This window comes from Diceros bicornis, chromosome 10 (genome assembly GCF_020826845.1).
Source record: "Diceros bicornis minor isolate mBicDic1 chromosome 10, mDicBic1.mat.cur, whole genome shotgun sequence".
In the NCBI taxonomy this organism is placed as follows: Eukaryota; Metazoa; Chordata; class Mammalia; order Perissodactyla; family Rhinocerotidae; genus Diceros; species Diceros bicornis.
The window spans coordinates 56,589,989-56,610,270 of NC_080749.1; the positions used below are offsets into that span (position 1 = coordinate 56,589,989).

Consider the following 20,282-nt stretch of genomic DNA (forward strand, 5'->3'; position numbering starts at 1 on the left):
GCTTCGGCGGCCCGGAGTTCATAGGTTTGGATCCCGGGTGCAGACCTATGCACCACTCATCAAGCCACGCTGTGGCGGCGTCCCATGTACAAAATAGAGGGAGATGGGCACAGATGTTAGCTCAGGGCCAATCTTCCTCAGCAAAAAGAGGAAGATTGGCAACAGATGTTAGCTCATGGCCAATCTTCCTCACACACACACACACACACACAAAAACCAACTCTCATCAATATACCAAGATGCCTCAGACTATTAACAGGTTGAGTTCTTTAAAAATACCTATCACATATAAGATTGTAAATCATAAAGATGAATTTTTAAATGATAACAAATGTTATTTTATTAAATTTTTAATAAATTGTGTACAAGTTAGAAGTTTTTGCCATATACACAATTCCTATATATTCCTCCTTTTGGCATAATGACTTGATTTCAATTTTTTATTAATAATGGAGAAGAGGGATAAAAGAAAGATAGAAAAATAACCACATTGTATTTAAGGTTCAAGAACTACCATTCTGGGTCAAAAATTTTTCCCAGTTAATCCTTAATACACATATTAAATCCAATGAACTACCAGTAACTGCCTATTCTCATAAAACTTGTCTCTCAAAATTAAAAATTACAAATGGTCTAAGGTTTTCCTGAATCAGAAAAACCTAATTTCCAATTAGAACCTCTAAATGTCACTATTTTTCTGAATTTGAAAGGCAATAAGCCTGAATAAAAGCATCATAATTTGTTCTCAGCAAAATCCATAGGTCTATTATATTGTGAGCTCTTCCTACTAAGACTTTTCAGGTAGCCAAGTCATCCACCAAGATACTATCTGAAGAAGTCTAGATATTTAAGAAAAAGAAACTGCTGCCAGATCATCTTTATTTTCCTTAACAAAATACACACAAGAGCACAAATTCACGTATAATATCAATATTTTACAAGTATAAATAATGCTCAGAATTCAAGTACAGTCAAGTGCAGAGATATTTCCTATATGTTAATATGTAAACATAAGCTAATTATATACATCATACACCTTTGGCCTAGCTGCAAAATAAGAGACATCAAAAAGAAACACTGCACCTGACTGTTCAATTGCATTCTTACTGAGAATTCCTACCAATACCTATACAGTTACAGGTACAATTTTCATACTGCTTAATGTAAATGCCTAAATAGACATTTTTCCCCCTGGCAAATATCTCAAGAGTTAAAATTCTATCCATTTTTAATGATGAAGTATTAAAAATCTTAATTGAGTTTCATTCCTTAAAACAAACACTATTATAACTTATTCCTAACCAAAGTTCTTCCTATGTCAAAATGGATATTATTTACAGGTCACACATATAGAAAACAAGAATGCTATCATGTCTGTTTACTTGTAGAATGGAAAAAAAAATATCTAAAAACTGTCTAAATAGTGTGGGTCTTTGCACACTCAAAAGGTCCTTTACTAATATCGCTTGCTTTTAATTTTAATACCCAGTAGATATAACTTTGACATATTGAAATAGCCAGGCAATCTGAATTCAAATGATATCAAGCATATCCTCAAAGAGGGGGGGAACACCACCTAAAAAGCAAAAACTGACATCAAAAAAGACTACAAATATCCAGTTGAAGGCACGTGGAAGCATTTACTACACTGTCATCAAAGATTCTCCACTTAGTTCAGAATCAGGAATAGAATCAGCTCTGGGAACTGTTGATTTGGCTTCTTTCACCAAGGTTTCCTCATTCTCAGTCTCTTCTTGCTTCTCCTCTGGTTCCTCTGTGCCAGATGCTTTTTCAATCACTTGGTTTGTCTGCTCTGTATCTGATATTTTGTCATCTTTCTGCTCTGTACTGTTATCAAGAACATCTTGTTCTTCTAAAGATTCTGAAAAGATGAACAGTCAAGACTTTAGGAATACCCAAATGTTAAAACTGCTAAATAAGGTAAGCAAAAGATAAGCACACACATACATGGACTAAGAAACAGTAGAATGGTCTAACAATATCCTTAAAATCTTTTAAAATATGTACTTACCTCCCTACAGCATATCATATATGAGTTGGTATGAATGAAGGGGAAAAAAACAATTTGGGGGAAACAAACCCATAAACACAGTTTTATCTAAAACCCCATATTCTCATAAAATTTAGGAACTTTCATAATACTTAGGAACTCCCTTAAAGATGCATTTGAAAGTTGAATGTCCAAATACATCAAAGTCCCAACAGAACTGGGTGTTATAAGACAACAGCCCAGCAAAGCAAACGTATTAACTCCCAGATTATGTTTCCTGAAGGAACTGTCTCCCTTGCGCCCAGGCAACCCTGTGAGCCATGTGTACCTTTGTGTGTGTGTGTACGGGTGTGTGTGTAGGTGGTGCTATTTCCCACACTGATTTACATCCCTATTATCTAAGGCCTGGGGAGGTCTGGATCCACCTCTTCCAAAGGCATGACAAGTCTCCCCTCACTGTAAGTCAAGTCCTCATGATTTAGACCTTTGGGTCAGAATATGCTACATACCTAGAATGCTAGGGAGAGACAGGAAAGGGTCTTTTGTCCCTGGCTCCATAGCAGAAGTTAAGTAAGGGTCTTAGTTCCTATCTGAAAATTTACTCCCTTTAAACTCTCTTTTGAGTTTCATTAAATTCAAGTCCCTTAATAATAATAACAATTTTATGAAATAAAGTTCCTTTAATTCTTTAAAGAGTGGGATGGGGGAGGGAATGACAGGAGCAGAAAGATTTGGGCCACCCAATTTCCAAGTCAAAGATAAAAATCTAGCTTTGAGTTGTTTGTTTTGTTTTTGTAATAAATAGCAACAAACATCCTTGCTAGGAAAAATATGGTTAAACCACATCACCTAAACAAATAAGCAGATTTTCCTACCTTCATAGAAGATCCCTTATGATATACTACAAATGTCACTGATTCAAAAAATCTGGAGGAAAGGCCAGTCTACATTAGTAAAGAGCTCTAGTTTAGTTCCTTATACAGTACAGGCCAGAGCTTTACTAAATAAATAAAATTAAGTAATAGTGTTGCAAATAAATTATGTGCTATATGCACACAGGTTAATGTGGAAGTCTTACAAATTCATGGTTTTACCATTATCAGTTTTAATAAATACAAATTTTCTATATCTCACACTCTATGCCTAGACTTTAAAAATATTTGAAAAGAATTATTTCTTTAAACAGATATCTTAGACTCTAGTTTACAGAATTAATTACAATCTCTTTCCCTCTTTTTATGTATAGAATGAAAGGCCAAAATTCCATGGTTAGGGACATCCAAGTTAACGAGATTTTACTGTATGAAAATTTCACATGATCACAAAAAGTAGTAAGGAATGTTCACAAATCATATTTGTGCCAAATGTCACAAAAATGCTATTTTTATCTTAAAAGAAATTTAAAATGGTATTGCTGCACCGCTTGGAATTTTACAAAAATCCAAGGTAGAAAATTTTGTTATTTGAATGTTCCATGCACAAAGGAAAAGCAGAAAGTACAAATGAAAGTCTATGGATGTGTACAGATCATTTCTGCTACAAGAGCTAGTTCTTCAGTGGAACACTTTAGGAGTGGCCAACCATTTGTAATTCTATCCTCACAGACTTTATCCAGGTAGAATTTTAAGAGTCATGGTTTTCCACAACTCTCTGGCCATAGAGCAATACTTACTTGTCAAACACTTTACAATTTGTTATAATTTAGTAAGCCCTCTAAAACAAACCAATAAAGCCACACAAAATGAAAAAACAAAAAGCTCAGAATCCAAGACTCAACTCACCAATAAACACGTTTAAGTGAACACAGGCCCACACAGTTTGTCATATTCTGTCTGACAGACTGCCTCAGTACTGAACTTCAACAGAAGAAGTATTAAGTTCATGGTTTATCATATTAAAGCTTTGTGATATAACTATTTTCAGAAACAGACACATCACTAGTCAAATCCAATTTAAGTTAAAAATTCTGGGGTCTTAAAGATGCAGTTAATACTAAGAGGAAAACTACAATACTTAAATTTTTAAATGTCTACAAAGGTGAACTCTAAGACATACCATGTGGTGTCACAATTAGATAACATCATACACAAAGCTTGCTGGTCAATAATGTATTGAATTTCAGAGAATATAATACACGGAAGACTAAAAATTGGTGAAATGATGAGTAGGGCTTGAAAACAATCAAAAAGCCTATTAATGACTAATTTTCTTCCCCTAGGTTAATTTGCATAAAAGTAATTTTAACAGCAGTAACACTACAAAAAGCTGGATGTGTCATGATGCCTACAACAGCCATCAGCTAGTCTAAATGACATAGACATTTACTGTTTGGATGCCAATGCCATTTTGTAAGAAGTCATCCAAACAAGATTTAAGTGAACTAGGTGTGCAAGATTAACAGAGAATTACATATCAGTTTAATAACTGAACCACAGAGCTTTATAATAAGATTATTAAATGTATTCCAAAAGTACTTTATTTCTGTGGGAGAGTATCATCTGCCTATTCTAATAAAAACAGTAAATTTTTTCTGTGACGTTATAGTTTAAAATAGCTTTTTGGTATAAAATACATAACAGAGGATGTCAACATTTGGGCATAAAATACTAAAAGAGAAACCAGCCTTTGTGTTCATACTAATTAAATAGACCTACTCTCTTCTGTGCAGTACCAGTTTAAGACTAAAATTGAAACAAAGTTACCTGGATGACCCAGTTGCATCTGTAAGAAAACTTTAAAAATCAACTTGGACACCTGTAATGCCATGAAAACGATATACTGCAATGTGATGAAACAAAAAATGACCCATAGAGTCTGTTTCTTTCCCCACTTCTGCCCCCTGCCCCACTCCTACCCCAATATTCTTGAGAGAGAAGCTTTTTCTACCAAATTATAACAATTGGCTTCCAGTTGTTTGGACAAAGCCTCAACTCCACTAGACAACTCAAACTCATAAAACTGAGTCTAACTATATAACGAATATCCCTGCCTCACCAATAAAACACACACATACAAAAACACGTAAGAAGTAAGAACATCACCTTACCTTTAGGTTTTTATTCTAACTCTTGAAAAAATAATTTTCTAAGAAAATTAAAGAATAGTCTAGCAAACAATTTCATATATGTTCCAAAGGAAATATATAATTTCCACAGAAAAATACATGATTCTATTTAGTCATGCCTTTGAAAACCTCTCATAATTTGGTGAATTCATTTAGATTCTTTTTTTTATTTCTTTTTACAGTAACAAAAAAAATTATGCCTTGCTAACACATCAAAATTTTGCCTTGCTAACACATCAGTACCCACTACACGTGTAGAATGTAAAACTTATTCTAGGAGATTCGTTAAATTAAAATGGACAATTTGTCTTTGAATTCACAAGTTTTAAATAAAGCGGTTTTTACAAGATTTTTCTGCCTTAAGGAAAATGGTCAACTTATATTTAAGGAACAAAGACATGAATTTCATCCCAAAACTCAACTCAGTGGCACAATGAATAAAATTCAATTAAATAATAACCACCTATCAGAAAATAGCTCATATTCAACATAATACTGATTAATTATTTACCATTGGTGAACAGGTCCATTAGATGAGTAATAATGTCATTATTAAGCAATGATGCAAAACTATTAGGTGAAGATGTTTTAGAAAAAGGAATCAGAAGGCCAAAAGATCTCTATGTCTAAAACAAACATGCAAAAACATACTACAGGCAAGTTTACATCTTGAGTAAGCTGTACATAATTGAATAGAATAAAGGTATAAGCTTTTTGGATCTGGTAAATACACAGAATTCAACAAAATTTACATTATCAAATAGTTCAATTTCCTAGAGCATCATAACAAACAGTACTAAAAACAGAACTTTCCTTAGTTCAACATAACTTAGTAGTAACAGTATATTGCTTAAAAGAAAGGAAGGGAAGAGCAGAAATCAGATTACCAAGGTAAATTTCACCTTATATAAATTTTACTTGCTATTTTTGATAGTATTGATTAGATGCCATAAGTTTTATTATCAAGTTATTTCCAGTTGAATAAAAGCTATCTTCTACTAAAATAATTACATAAGATCTGAACAAATACAACTGAGCAATGAAAACATATTAATATTTTTCAAACATGCTAGCCCAAAATCACTGTACTAATATACTAATAACACAGAACCTCGTACTCTATTACCGTATCTAACAAAAAGAATGCTATATATCAGGTATTTTGGAAAGCACATTAAAAAAAAGAAAAACTGATAAACCGCTTTAATGTGGCTTAGCAGAGATTCAATATTCCTGTACTACTCATTTAACCACAAAAGAAACCGAGGAACCTAAAAGCAGTCCATTACTTTGGCACACCATATCTAGTATGCTCTTAGATGAAAAGACAGACCATAGTCCTAATTTCTTGTGTTTCTCTAATACTCTACTACTAAAGCATCTGGATATACAGTTCTAGAAAAAATTTTAGGAATTCAAACGAAGAATTAATGGGAGAAAATTCTTCTAGGTCTCCTTCTTTGATGAAAACTTTCCAAGATTTCATATGTTGTTCTAAAAAGCGGTCCAAAAATTTCCAAAGTCTTGTGCCTCATCCTAAATGCAAAATCTTCCAGTAGCATAATCAAGACAAAACTTAAGTTCAAAGTCGTGCATCATAGATTGAAAAAAAGATTTCTTCTATTAATTCTTGATTATTCATATAAATTGTTATAGAATATTCATCGAAAGCAAAATTCAGATGGAAGAAAGTTACCTTTCGGTTCAATAACCTAATCTCTGCAGTTTCTGCTGCTATCAAGGAGCTATTTCTTTTTTTTTTTTTTTAAAGATTTTATTTATTTATTTTTTTCCCCCAAAGCCCCAGCAGATAGTTGTATGTCATAGCTGCACATCCCTCTAGTTGCTGTATGTGGGACGCGGCCTCAGCATGGCCGGAGAAGTGGTGCGTCGGTGCACACCCGGGATCCGAACCCGGGCCGCCAGCAGCGGAGCGCGTGCACTTAATCGCTAAGCCACCGGGCCGGCCCAAGGAGCTATTTCAATACTTTAAAAAATATAAAAATTTAAGCAGTAAAGTTTTCTTTTCAGATCTCAAGTTTCTACATCAGCTTCATCTGTTCATCAGAAATACTTCCAATCAGTTACTAAAGGAATCCGGCTTGGAATTGATAACTGTGTATCACAGTGTTGAGATAGGAGTCTTGGAGAAAAGTTTCAGTCTTCTGGAATGCCAAAGTAAAAGGTGCTCATAGCCATTTTGATGAATCCAAAGAGAAGTATGAAAAAGTTACTGCTCTAGAGACTATCTTAACCAAATGGAATTGTTGCTTCAGTTTCTAGCACTACGGAGTTATTAGACCCTGCCTCAAGTTTTGTCTTCACCTATTAACATTACCTTATTAGGGTTGAATTTGAGCCAGTTAGACGTCATTCCAGAGATTTCAGACAGAAAATGGGACATCTGGGGTATTGCTCCTCCTAGATTAGATGAGAAGGAAAGGTATGGCTGGGTGTTGTTTGCTAACTATCCATCTCGACCTTAGCAGAAGATATAAAGCATGGGACTCACTATCGAGATTTTTATTTTGTTGGCTGTTTTTTCTTTTTTTTGTCCCAACTACTGGCTTTCAAATATTCACTTTAGCCTTCTTAAGCAAGGTTACTCATGGAAAGAACTTCAATTTTTCCTCTAGGCATCTTCAGTATGAAATTCTTTAATTTTCAGTTCCAAGAGGCTGCAGTGGCAAGGCAGACGATTTGCATGTGACAGCATGCAGCTCAGAGCATGAGTTAAGCAAAAGAAAAAATCTGATATTGCGTTTGGAGTTGATGTTGCAGACTTGGAGAAGACGAATGCATTGATTGAGTGTTGAAAGTATACAGACCTCTTGTCATGGCTATCTGTACTTGAATTCATTTTGATGTCTGTTAGTAAGCCAAAAGCCAAGCCCAAGTCAACACACATATTTTCACTCTTCAAGGTTAAAAAAGAAAAAGATACTCAAATTTTCAGCCTAAACTTCCAATATCTGAAAATTCACTGCCTCATATTATTCTCAGTTAAAGCAATTTTTTCACTACTCAATGCTTTCATAAAGAAATCAAATATACATAAATGATAATTCCTAGAAATTAAAAGGATGAATACTGACTGCTAAATAAACTATGTGAACAAAATTTCCAATATGCATTTTTTTCGATACCAGGCATAGCACCAAAATATCACGGCCTATGTCATAATTTTAGCAATCTTCATAATTCAGAGCTGCTTAAAAAACAGCTCCTCACCTAATATTAACAGCAAGAAATAGTTGGCAATTAATAGTCAGATCTTCCATCTCATCTTTTCCATTTTTTTCATGAAACTTTCTCAAGAATTCCTAAAACAGAATTGCAAGGTGAGTTTTAAAACCGAATAAATTCTGATAAATTCTCTTTCTCTAAAATAATGTTGTTTTACATCAAAGGCATGCATCAACAATGTTAATCTTGTGGACCTCAATAAATTGTTTCAAAGGCACACCAGTTCTATCAACATAGTCAGCTAAAGAATGCAATGACTTCCCAATTCCAAAGTTTCCTCCTTTCTGGTACTTTCTACCATTCAAGTGGTAGGCACAAACCTATTTTATCAATGAATTTTACCCTTATAAGTAATTGTTTCATAATTCTCATAATCTGCTACATTTAAACAAACTGAAAAAATAATTCCATGAAAACATGACTAGTCAAATCTCCCAAGTTAATAGAAATCAGTCCGTAAACAATGGTTACCTAGCTGTTGCTAGATGTTGCTTAACACAACATAACCTGAATTTTAAAACTGAAACACATCATACCAATCACACAGGAGGCTATACTATCAGAGCAATAGCTGACATATGCATGCTGCAAAATCTGATAAATTAATCTATTTCTACCTAAAAGCATTATGCTTTTATCGTCAAATAGCAAACATTATTAACAGACAAAAGTTTTCAATTAACATATTCATACCTTCACTGATCTGGTTCTCTGATGAAACAGCACTTCCTGAAGGCAAGTGACCAACCGAACTTGAGTCTTCCACTGCCTGCCTCTTCTCAAAACTAAACTCTGGAAGTCTTGGAGCCTGGGGTCTGGTTTTTCTTGCAGGATTCAAGAAAAAACAGTAGGCACATCGAAAAGCTGTAGAGAATTAAAAAAATAAATAAACAAAACCACAAACCAAAGAAAATTCAAGGACTAATCAGATAACTTTCAAGATTACTTTTGCAAATAGTCAAAGAACCCTTCAAAAGTTATTTATCCTTTGTGAACTGACATGTGGTTTTAATAATATCATGGCAAGTGTTCTAACCAAAGCTAATTTTAAAGCATACTTTCTAATTATTATTAGAATTAGAATACTAATTTTAAAGCAGAAAAGATGAGTTACATAGCAGGTTAACTAATAGCAAAACAATATTAACAATGATCGAAATGTATTATACAAATTATATTTCTAGTCACCAGAATCATTAGGTATTTTAAAATCCAGAACTTTGCTCATTTGCCCAAGAAAATGTAGTGTGTCATATTTGAGAAGCATAATTGGTTAAGTATATTTTTAAATAGTGGCTGCATATGAGAATCATTTGAGGAGCTTTAAAAAAAAATGCTGATGCTTAGACCCCATTCCAGATCAATTAAAGCAGACTCTTTGTAGTTGGGTCCTGGATATCATAATTTTTAAAAGCTCTTTGGGTGATTCTGATGCACAATGAAGTCTGAGAATAACTAGCCTAGAGGTTGTACATTGTATGAGGGAAAAACCTGAGTTGTCTTTCCTGCTTTGCTCTGTGTTCTAAAATAAGGACAATATGCCAGAACAATATATACAGAGACAGTCCCTAAAATAAAACGATATTACATAGGAATTGGCATAGAATAAAATATTTAAGAGTAAAATATTTAAATCTAACGGCCCAATAATTCTTACCAATGTATTCAAATTCTTCTTTCAAGGCCATGCCATTATGAGAAAAACACTGCTGACATATAAGGGCATACCTACACCAAAAGAAAATATGAACAGACCAGTTAGAAATACAAACAAAGCCCATGGGAGAGGCTACTTTAGCCATCACAGCTATTTATATTTTAACATAGCTAAGTATGTCATAACAGATTAGACATTACTTAGTAAACAATAAACAATACTCTTTAAACATAACAGCCATAAATTCAATCATTTCAAAATATAATTTATATATCAAATTAAAAATAAACTAAGCAAATGAATATATCCTTACTAAGTTAGCAGAAACATATTTGATAACAGAACACTTAAATTTCAGTATTCCCTACCACACATTCCTGGGGATGACAGACTCCAAATCTGTGGTCAGATAGGATTGGAAAAGATGGAACCTCTTATAGATTCATAATGGATGTTATTAAAACCTCTGAGAAGTCTTGCAGTAAAGAAATGAATTTAATTTTGTTTAGTCCAGTCCAAAAATTACTTTCTGTACATCATGATTCCTGTATCTATCCCAGTTATGCTTAAACATCTTCCTCATTTTCTATTTATATACTCTCTCTGTTCTCTGTGTATGTACTTAAGAAATACTTAGCCCTATCAAACAACATTCTACCTGTTTGAATAACATACTATTATTATATTAACATTAAATTCTAGTCCCTTTATTAAAATGATAATATTAACCAATAACCTTATCAAATATCTACTCTACTACCCTAGGAATTTTTCAAAAGTCTATACTATGACAATTGCTCTGCTCACATCATACCTATCTTCCTAGAGTTATTTTAAGGATCAAATAAGATAATAATGGAAAAGCATTTTGAAAACTGTAAGTGCCAAATACATGTAAATTGTCCTCATTGTTATTAAAATTATCACCATCACCAAGTCTAGTACTGACATTTTCTTACAACCTACTAAGTTTTCACTACTTGTGTTTTCTTCAAGTTTAAAAGTTTCAATGAAATGATTCAATTTCTCTAAAAATAATTTTATAGTAGGTTATAATACAGTAAGGTCATAATATTTTTTCTGCTTTTACATATATATATATGTATGCATTTTCTACATTTTATCTAGATACTTTATCCAAACTCCTACTGAAAAACAATTCACTATATACTCTTTTGCAGGGCTATAAAACACTCCATCATGTTCTAAAATCAAGAAACAGGAGCCACAAAACTGTAAAACATCTAGTGCATCTGCACACACACACCCGCCTGACCAAGAAACTTTTTCTTCATTTTTATTTATCTACCACCCTAGTAAACATTACCTGTTCTGTGGACCATCACCAACTAAATATTCAACAATTCTATCCAGAGCACCTCGTTCTCGGGGGAGAATGGGTCTTGCTAAAGGTGGACCTGGAGGATGAAGACCTAGTAAATAAATAAATACATATAAAATTTACACGTATAAAACACATGTAAATTTTAATTCAGTTACCAAGAACTACCTATGCTTCTCAGAACTTTTAAAAGATTTTAAAAAAACAAAACTAATATTCTTATAAATCTCTGTAGAGCATCCAAATTTTCATGAAAAATACTATACTACAAAAAAATATGTTTAAATATGTGCTATATCAGAACCACCAACATAATCTATTAAGAAATGAAACTATGTTGGGTTCTGTACAAACTAATTTTAAAAATGCCCAAACTCTAAAAAGCTTATGTAGGGCCGGCCCCGTGGCTTAGTGGTTAAGTGCGTGCACTCCGCTGCTGGCGGCCCAGGTTCGGATCCCGGGCACGCACTGATGCACCGCTTCTCCAGCCATGCTGAGGCTGTGTCCCACATACCTCAACTAGAAGGATGTGCAGCTATGACATACAACTATCTACTGGGGCTCTGGGGGGAAAATAAATAAATAAATAAAATCTTTAAAAAAATAAAAAATAAAAAGCTTACGTAATAATAAATTAGGAGATTTCCACTTTGGGCCATAATAGAGTAATAAGGGTCAGATTTACCTTCCAACCTAAAACAACTAAAATACTGCGCAAAATATATGATGCAACAGTTTTAAAGACACTGGATATCAGGCAATGTAGGATAAAGATCACTGAGAGACAAAAGGCAAATAAGATGAGCCCTATAATTGCTCCAGCTTGTTGCCTAGAGAGAGTTTCCAGCCAGCAACTCAGGGAGAGTAAACCCAGGTGAAGTGCATCAGTCTCCCTGAGTTGAGGAGATAAAGCTGGAACTCTGGGGAGGCCAAGGCAGCCTGAGCTCACAGGAAAGAGTATCAGAGAGGAGAGAATGCACAGAGCAAGAACACCAAAGATCTGCAGAGGATCCCCATGACTATTCAGCACAGTACTGACTGGTGCATGCATGTGAGGAAACTACCTGAGGACAGAGAAAAAACTGCCCCAAAATATTAAAGGTAACAGTACTCACATGGGGCCAAAAATATTGCATGTTCCCACCAGAGTTCCCATGTTCCCCTGTTCCGAATGGAAAACTTCACACAGGTCATTGAGTAAGTATCTGGGGGAGTTTTGTATAGGGATACAAAAATATCCAGCATCTAGTAAGGTAAAATTCACAATGTCTTGCTTCGAATCAAAAATTATTAGACATGCAAATAAGCAGGAAAATACAACCCACAGTGAGAAAAATCAATCAAAAGTGACCAAGAAATGACAGAGATGATAGAATTAGTAGACAAATATATTAACACTTATTATGACTATATTCCATATGCTTGAGAATCTAGAGGAAAGATTCAATATGTTAAGTAGAGACACGGAAAAATTTAAAACACCCAAATTGAACTTCTACAGATGAAAACTACAATGTCTAGGATGAAAAAATCCACAGATGGGATGAACAGCAGTTTGGGACATTACAGAAAAAAATATTAGCAAACTTGAAGATATAGCAATAGAAACCATACAAAATGCAACACAGAGAAAAAACTAAAAAATTTTTTAAATGACCAAATCAACAGCAAGCTGTAGAGAACTACCTCAAGCAGCCAAATATACATGTAACTGGAGTCCAGAACAAGAGGAGAGAGAAGGAAAAGAAAAAATATTTGAAGAAATAATGCACAAAATTTTTCCAAATTTGATGAAAGCTATAAACCCACAGATCCAATTATATCAACAAACCCTAAGCACAAGAAACATACTGTTGCACCAAAGCACACCATAATCAAATTGCTTAAAACCAGTGATAAAGAGAAAATCTTAAAAGCAGTCAGAAAAAGATACATTATGTACAGAGAAAGAGACAAGGACAGCAGATTTCTCATCAGAAAATAAGAAAGCCAGAAGACAATGAAACAATATCTTTAAAGTTCTGAAAGAAAAACTACCAAATTAGAATTCTGTATTAGTGAAAACATCTTTTAAAAATGAAGACTTTTTCAGACATACAAAACTGAAAGACTTCATCTCTAGCAGAACTGCACTACTAGTTAAAAAGAAATGTGAAAAGAAGTCCTTCAGGCAGAAGGAAAATGACACCAGACAGAAAGCAGAATCTACACAAAGGAAAGAGGAGTACCTGAAATGGTTATCATGTGGGTAAATATACAAAACTTTCATTATTTAAACCTCTTTAAAACATAATTGATGGCTTAAAGGAAAAATTAACAATTTGTTGTGAGGTTTATAATATATGTAGAAGTAAAATGGATGACAACAATAGTACAAAGGTCAGGTGAGGAGAAAGGTAATTATACTATTGTTAGATTCTTAAACTGTATGTGAACTGGTATCATACCACTTGAAGGTGAACTGTGATGAATTGAAGATATATACTGTCAACCCCAAAGCACCCACTAAAATAACACAAAAAAGCAATATAGCTAAAAAGGCAACAACAACAACAAAAGATTAAATGGAATCATAAAAGATGCTCAATCCAGAAGAAGGCAGAAAACAAGGAGAAAGGTAACAAAACAGATGAAACTAATAGAAAAAAAATAGCATAACAGAAAAATTTAAACTCAAACCCAAACATACCAATCATTACATTAAATGTATGTGGCCTGAATATCATCATTAGGAGGCAAAGATTGTCAGAATGGATAAAAAAGCAAGACCCAATATATGCTGCTTACAAAATACCCATTTTAAATACAAAAACAAGTAGGTTAAAAGTAAATGATAGAAAAAATATATAAATATACTAACACTAATCAAAAGAAATCTGGAGTAGCTATATTAATATCAGAGTAGATTTTAGAGCAAAGAATGTTATCACAGATAAAAAGGGTAATTTCATAATGACAAAGGAGTCAATTCAATAACATAACAATTCAGGACATAACAATCCTAAACATATATGTGCATCATAACAGAGCTTCAAAACACATGAAGCAAAAACTAATAGAACAAAAAGAAATACACAAATACACAATTATAGTTGGAGATTTCAATAGCCTTCCCCCAGTAACTGACAGAATAAACAAACAGAAAATCAGTAATGACACAGAAGACTTGAACAACACTATCTACTATCAACTTGACCTAATTGACATTGAGAGCCCCTCTACCCAAAATGAACAGAATTTATATTCTTTTCAAGTGAATATAAAACATTTACCGAGACAGATGATATTCTGAAACATAAAACAAGTCTCAATATATTTAAGAAGATTCAAATAATACAAAGTATGTTTTCTGACCACAATAGAATTTAAATCAGAAATCAGCAACAGAAAGACATCAGGAAAATGTCCAAATATTTGGAGACTAAATAACATACACATAAATAATCAGGGTTCAAAGAAAAAATCAAAAGAGAAATTAGAGAGTATTTTTAACTAAATGAAAATGAAAAAACAACATCAAATTTATGATATGCAGCTAAAGCAGTACTTAGAGGAAAATTTATAACTCTAAACACCTTTAATACTAAACACCTGCAAAAGAAGATAGGTCTAAAATCCATGAATTCAGCTTCCACCTTAAGAAACTAACAGAGAAGAGCAAATGAACTCAAGGTAGACAGAATAAAATAAATAATAAGGATCAGAGAGGAAATTAATAAAATAGAAAATACAAAAATAATAGAGAAAAGCTGGTTCTTTGAGAAGATCAATAAAATTGATAAACTTCTAGCCAAACTAATCAGGAAAAAAAAGAGGGAAAATACAAACATCAGGAATGAGAGAAATGGCATAAACCCAAATTGTAAAAACATTAAAAGGATAGTGCAACTATGACATACAACTATCTGGCAGGGCTTTGGGGAGAAAAAGGGAAAAAAAGGAGGAGGATTGGCAATAGACGTTAGCTCAGGGCCAGTCTTCCTGAGCAAAAAGAGGAGGATTGGCATGGATGTTAGCTCAGGGCTGATCTTCCTCACCAAAAAAAAGAAAAAGTAAAAAGGATAATAAGGGTATATTATGAATATCTTTAATACATTCTCTAAATTAGATGAAATAGACAAATGTTTTGAAAGACTACCAAACTACCATAGCTCACTCAACAAGAAATAGACAACTACTCAATTTGCTAAAATTTTAAGAATTTTTCCAACTATGTTCATGAAGCATATTAATCTGTAGTCTTTCTTTTAAAAAAACTGAGTTTTTAGTTAAAAAAAAAAAAATTTTCCACAAAGAAAACACCAGACCCAGAGACTCCAAACTGTAAATTCTGCCAAACATTTAAGGAAGAAATAATATCAATTCTACACAAACTTGTCTATAGAACTGAAGATGAGGGAAAACTTTCTCATACTGTGAGGCTGGCATGACTCTGATACCAAAACCAGACAAAGACATTACAAGGAAAAAGAAAAAAAAAACTACAGACCAATATGCCTAAGGAAAATTGATGTAAATATTTTTAACAAAATTTTAGCAAACCGAACCCAACAATATATATACAAAACAAAACATCATGACCAAGTGAGATTTATCCCAGGAAAGTGAGGTGGTCTAACATTTAAAAATCAATGTATTTCACTATACGAACAGGCGTTGAAAAACATAAACTAAAACCCCATATGAGCATCTCAATAAATGCAGAAAAAGCATTTGCCAAAATCCATCACCACATACGATAAAAACCTTCAGCTAATTAGGAATAGAGGGGTACTTCCTCAACCTAATAAAGGTTCTCTATTTAAAAAAAACAACCCTACAGCTACCATCACATTGAAAGGTGAAAAAGTAATTGCTTTCCTCCTAAGATCAGCAATAGGGCAAGGACATCTGCTCTCACCACTTTCATTCAACATTGTAATAAAGGTTCTAGCCAGTGTAATAAAGCAAGAAAAAGAAATAAAAGGAATCCAGATTAAAAAGGAAGAAGTAGAACTGTCTTTATTCACAGACAATGTGATATTCTATGTAGAAAATACTATGGAATCTATAAAAAAGCTATTAGAACTAATAAGTGAGTTTAGCAAGATAAAAGATCAATATACAAAAATCATTTGTATTTCTATATATATGAGCAATGAATAATTGCAAATAGTTAACAAAACAATACCATTTACAATACGATCAAAAATATGAAATCATTAGATGTACATTTTACAAAAAAATGTGCAAAACCAAACACTGAACACTATAAAACACTGCTGACAGACACTAAAGATTTAAATAAATGGAGAAACATGCTGTGTTCATGTAATAAATTAGTCAATATTAGAAGAGACAAATGGAGAGTGGGAAGTGGAAGAATAACCTAGAATTTAGTTAATGATTTACATCATATAAAAACAGTAGTAACAAAAATAGAGAGTCACACAAACTTTATGAATTGTAACTCAACAGTCTCTGAAAACTGAAAGAGAACTGTTTGCAGAAGATATTCTGAACTGAGAGACAACACGGAAGAGGGAACTGAGAAGAAAGTGAGAGAATAAAATAAGATGTGATATGATGTTTCCCTTTGCAAAACAAGGCAGGATGAACCTAAGAGTAAGATGGGCAGCAATGGAGGTTTACATGGAGACCTCACAGAAGACTTTGAAACAAAATGAGGCCTTGCTGGAACAAGCCTTGCAATATTAGGATACAAAGTTTTCAAGATGACTGTGAAACAAGTCACAGTCATTTAAACAAAAACTTTAAAGCATTCAAGAATGGCTTTAGGGTGGCAATACCATATTAATATTTTAAAGGATAAGAAAAAGAGATTTCCTTTGGAAATATTCACAAATCTAAAAGCTGTTACCATCTTAAAAAGGGCAAATGTCAAAATTATAGCTATTAGTAAATAAATCTAGGTTCTAGACTAAGTTCTTAGTATTACAAATCAAGTACATTTTTCAGATTTCATCAGATAAGTTATTGGTTTACTTGTACTAACAACTTTCAATCTTTATCATCAAAAAATAAACTTGAGGGGCTGGCCTGGTGGCAGAGTGGTTAAGTTCACCTGGTCCGCTTCAGTGCCCCAGGGTTCACAGGTTTGGATCGCAGGCGCGGACCCGCGCACCGCTTATCAAGCCATGCTATGGCAGGCGTCCCACATATAAAATAGAGGAAGATGGGCACAGATGTTAGTTCAGGGCCAATCTCCCTCAGCAAAAAGAGGAGGATTGGCAACAGATGTTAGCTCAGGGCTAATCTTACTCACAAAAAATAAAATAAAATTAAATAAACTTGAATGCAGACATTAAATGTCATCCCTCATTATTAAATTTTCAACTTGAATTAGCATGCCTAATTAGATTTTGAAAGCATTTAAGCCAACTTAACTTTTGCTGGATTATTTTATTTCTACATGTTTAAAATGAAAATGTCCATAAAGGAATCTAGATACATAAAACAACATATTTCATAAAAATATCTTAAACCCCTTGTATTCTAATAACTTTTAAAATACTGCATCTTTGTATTCATGCTGTTATGGATAACAGTAATTAATACAAACATCAAGAGCAATCATTGTAGGAATACTGGTCATTTTTACACAGCTTGGCAAATTATCAAGTACCTGCTGGTTATTAATTTTCAAACATATGGGAGCCCTGTGGTAATACACATTAAATTGATTCTCTTCTACAAATATGGCATAATGAAGAAATGAATTATTAATCTTCTCTATAAGAAATCACTTAACTGATTCATATTTTTGGCAACGTACAACTTAAACACAGTCTTTTACACAGAAACTAATTAAAAACTTTAGTAAAATATGTTATATTTACATGATCACAAAATTAAGGCCATGTTCCTTCTGTAACCCTATTCTTACATGTGCAATACAGTTTTTATTACTTTTACATAAATTGTTAAAACTTTTATTTCTTTAAAACTAGTTAGATATACAAATATATATAATTCATGCATTCTCACAAAAAAAAGGTCTTTTATTAAACTAAGAATGTTACTTTACAAATCATGGGTATCTCAAATCAACCAGATAACAACTGAAAGATGAATAATTTTCAATTTAATTTTTCTCAATTTCACAAAATATACAGCTGCCTTAAGTGACATCATTATATGTCAAGTTTAAAAGTATTTTTTCAATAACTACTTTAAAAGTTATGATTTGTATACATTTCATTTGTAGACAGCTTCCTTAATTTTTTTATAAATTAATAGTTTTCTAAAATCTTATGCATCTTTTTTTCAAGGAAAAGCAGGAAAAAAATCTACTGTAATAGTAACATTTGGATTACTTATTGATTTTATTACACAAGTGCCCTGAATACCTGATATCAACTACTGACTAGCCTCAAAATCATTATAAATTATGTTAGTAATTAGTCATGCAATACCAAAGTAATCTAAATTAGAATATCCTAAAATAAGATAAATAGTTTACTATCATATTCAAGAATCTGACATGGAAATCTACATAAAATAATGTGATCTGCTGAAGCAACAGACTTCCATATCCCAGTCACACTCCAAAGTTGCAGGGGAATATAATCTATTACGCTTCAAAAGTGGCCTCTTCCCCTAGAGATCTATACGCTGAAAAAAGAGAATCCAAAGAAATGAAATAGTAATAAAGGCAGTATGTTAATTTAATAGGACTTTATGCTAAAGTATCTGTCAGAAAATACGAAAGTTCTATGTCTTAGAAAAAGAAAAATCTACCAGCCCATATTAACAATAGTAGTATTAAATACTACAATGCAGGAATATTCTTCCTGAAATATGTCAAGTAATCGTCATGTTTAAAAATATACGTGAAGGGTTTAGCAAAAAGCATGAATATATTCCCAAAGTCTTCTCTTCTATCCCTATTTTATCTAAATCTGGAGCCATTCTAAAGCTGAATATAAAAAGATATGCTATACTGTTACTACAGAATCCACAAAGTTTTATTGCCATTTAAACAAAGAAGCCATAACAGTTAAATGAGCTCAAGAAATAGGTTTCAGTATCACAAGGTGCCAGCTGTAAAGAGTTATGGCTAATTGAATATGGAACTCCTGCTTAATCAGATAACTGCTCTGCTATTTCCAAATGAAATGCCATTTCCATACTGTCTGAAAATGGCCCGTTTTATTGGTAACCAGAGAAAACAATATAAACTGTAAATAACATTAAGTGCTCTGTTTACCCATTCCAGGCACTGAAGTAGCAGGGGATCCAAGACGTCTTGGTAACACATTTGATGATAGGACTGGAGTAACAGTTCTTTCTGGGGGTCCACCAGGGGCTGAAGTGTCCTTTGGTGGTCCAGGAGATACTGGAACTTGTGGCGGAGGGCCCTGGCTAGAGCTTGTTGGTGTTGGAGAAAGGTTTCTTTGAGCTGCAGTGCGCTGACGAATCTCTGAGAATAAGAATAAAAAGTATATACTAGACTAAATATCCAAATACCACATTGCCAATACAACAAATCACTTACATTTAATAAAGTTTTGTGGCACCAAAAGGCATCTGTAAGGTCAAAACTGCTAATAATAAGAAATCTATAAAATAACATTGAAAACTGACTATAACAGAGTACTCCATTTCTGAACCTACAATTCAACTGCATATATTTACACAACAAGCCTTAGTCTAACTCTACCTACTGATATTACTTTTCAAAATAAGTTCAAATAAAATAAAATCACCCAATTATGTGTCGTCTTTTTACAATAATCTTTCCTAATTTATGACAAAGGAAAGAAAGTTTATCAGAATTAGTGAAAACTGGAGATTTATTTTTCAAGACAAAAAATGGTAACTCCAGGAAATGAGTGAATAAGTATATTCTGGAATTATCAAAAAATTTATGAAGTAATTAATCTAAGTATTAGTCACAGAAATGCTGAAAAAGTGTTCTTTATATTAGGAACCATTCTCATTCTCCTTTATACTATTACTA

At 33.0% G+C, this 20,282-nt stretch overlaps 1 protein-coding gene across 4 annotated transcripts in view; it reads right to left on the reverse strand.

The window, feature by feature from the left end:
• Window positions 1-859: 859 nt before the first annotated feature.
• LNPK (lunapark, ER junction formation factor) overlaps window positions 860-20,282 on the reverse strand; it is a 75,389-nt gene continuing 55,966 nt past the window's right edge. For 2 of the 4 annotated variants that reach the window (XM_058549302.1, XM_058549301.1), the window contains exons 9-13: window positions 19,530-19,742; window positions 11,306-11,411; window positions 9,979-10,049; window positions 9,015-9,185; window positions 860-1,882 (exon numbers count right to left, since the gene is read on the reverse strand). In XM_058549302.1, coding sequence (XP_058405285.1) covers window positions 1,644-1,882; window positions 9,015-9,185; window positions 9,979-10,049; window positions 11,306-11,411; window positions 19,530-19,742 — 800 coding nt within the window. In that variant the 3' untranslated portion in view covers window positions 860-1,643. Of the gene's footprint in view, window positions 1,883-7,413; window positions 7,497-9,014; window positions 9,186-9,978; window positions 10,050-11,305; window positions 11,412-19,529; window positions 19,743-20,282 lie in introns of all 4 variants that reach the window. The other 2 variants (XM_058549304.1, XM_058549303.1) reach the window with 2 other exon arrangements.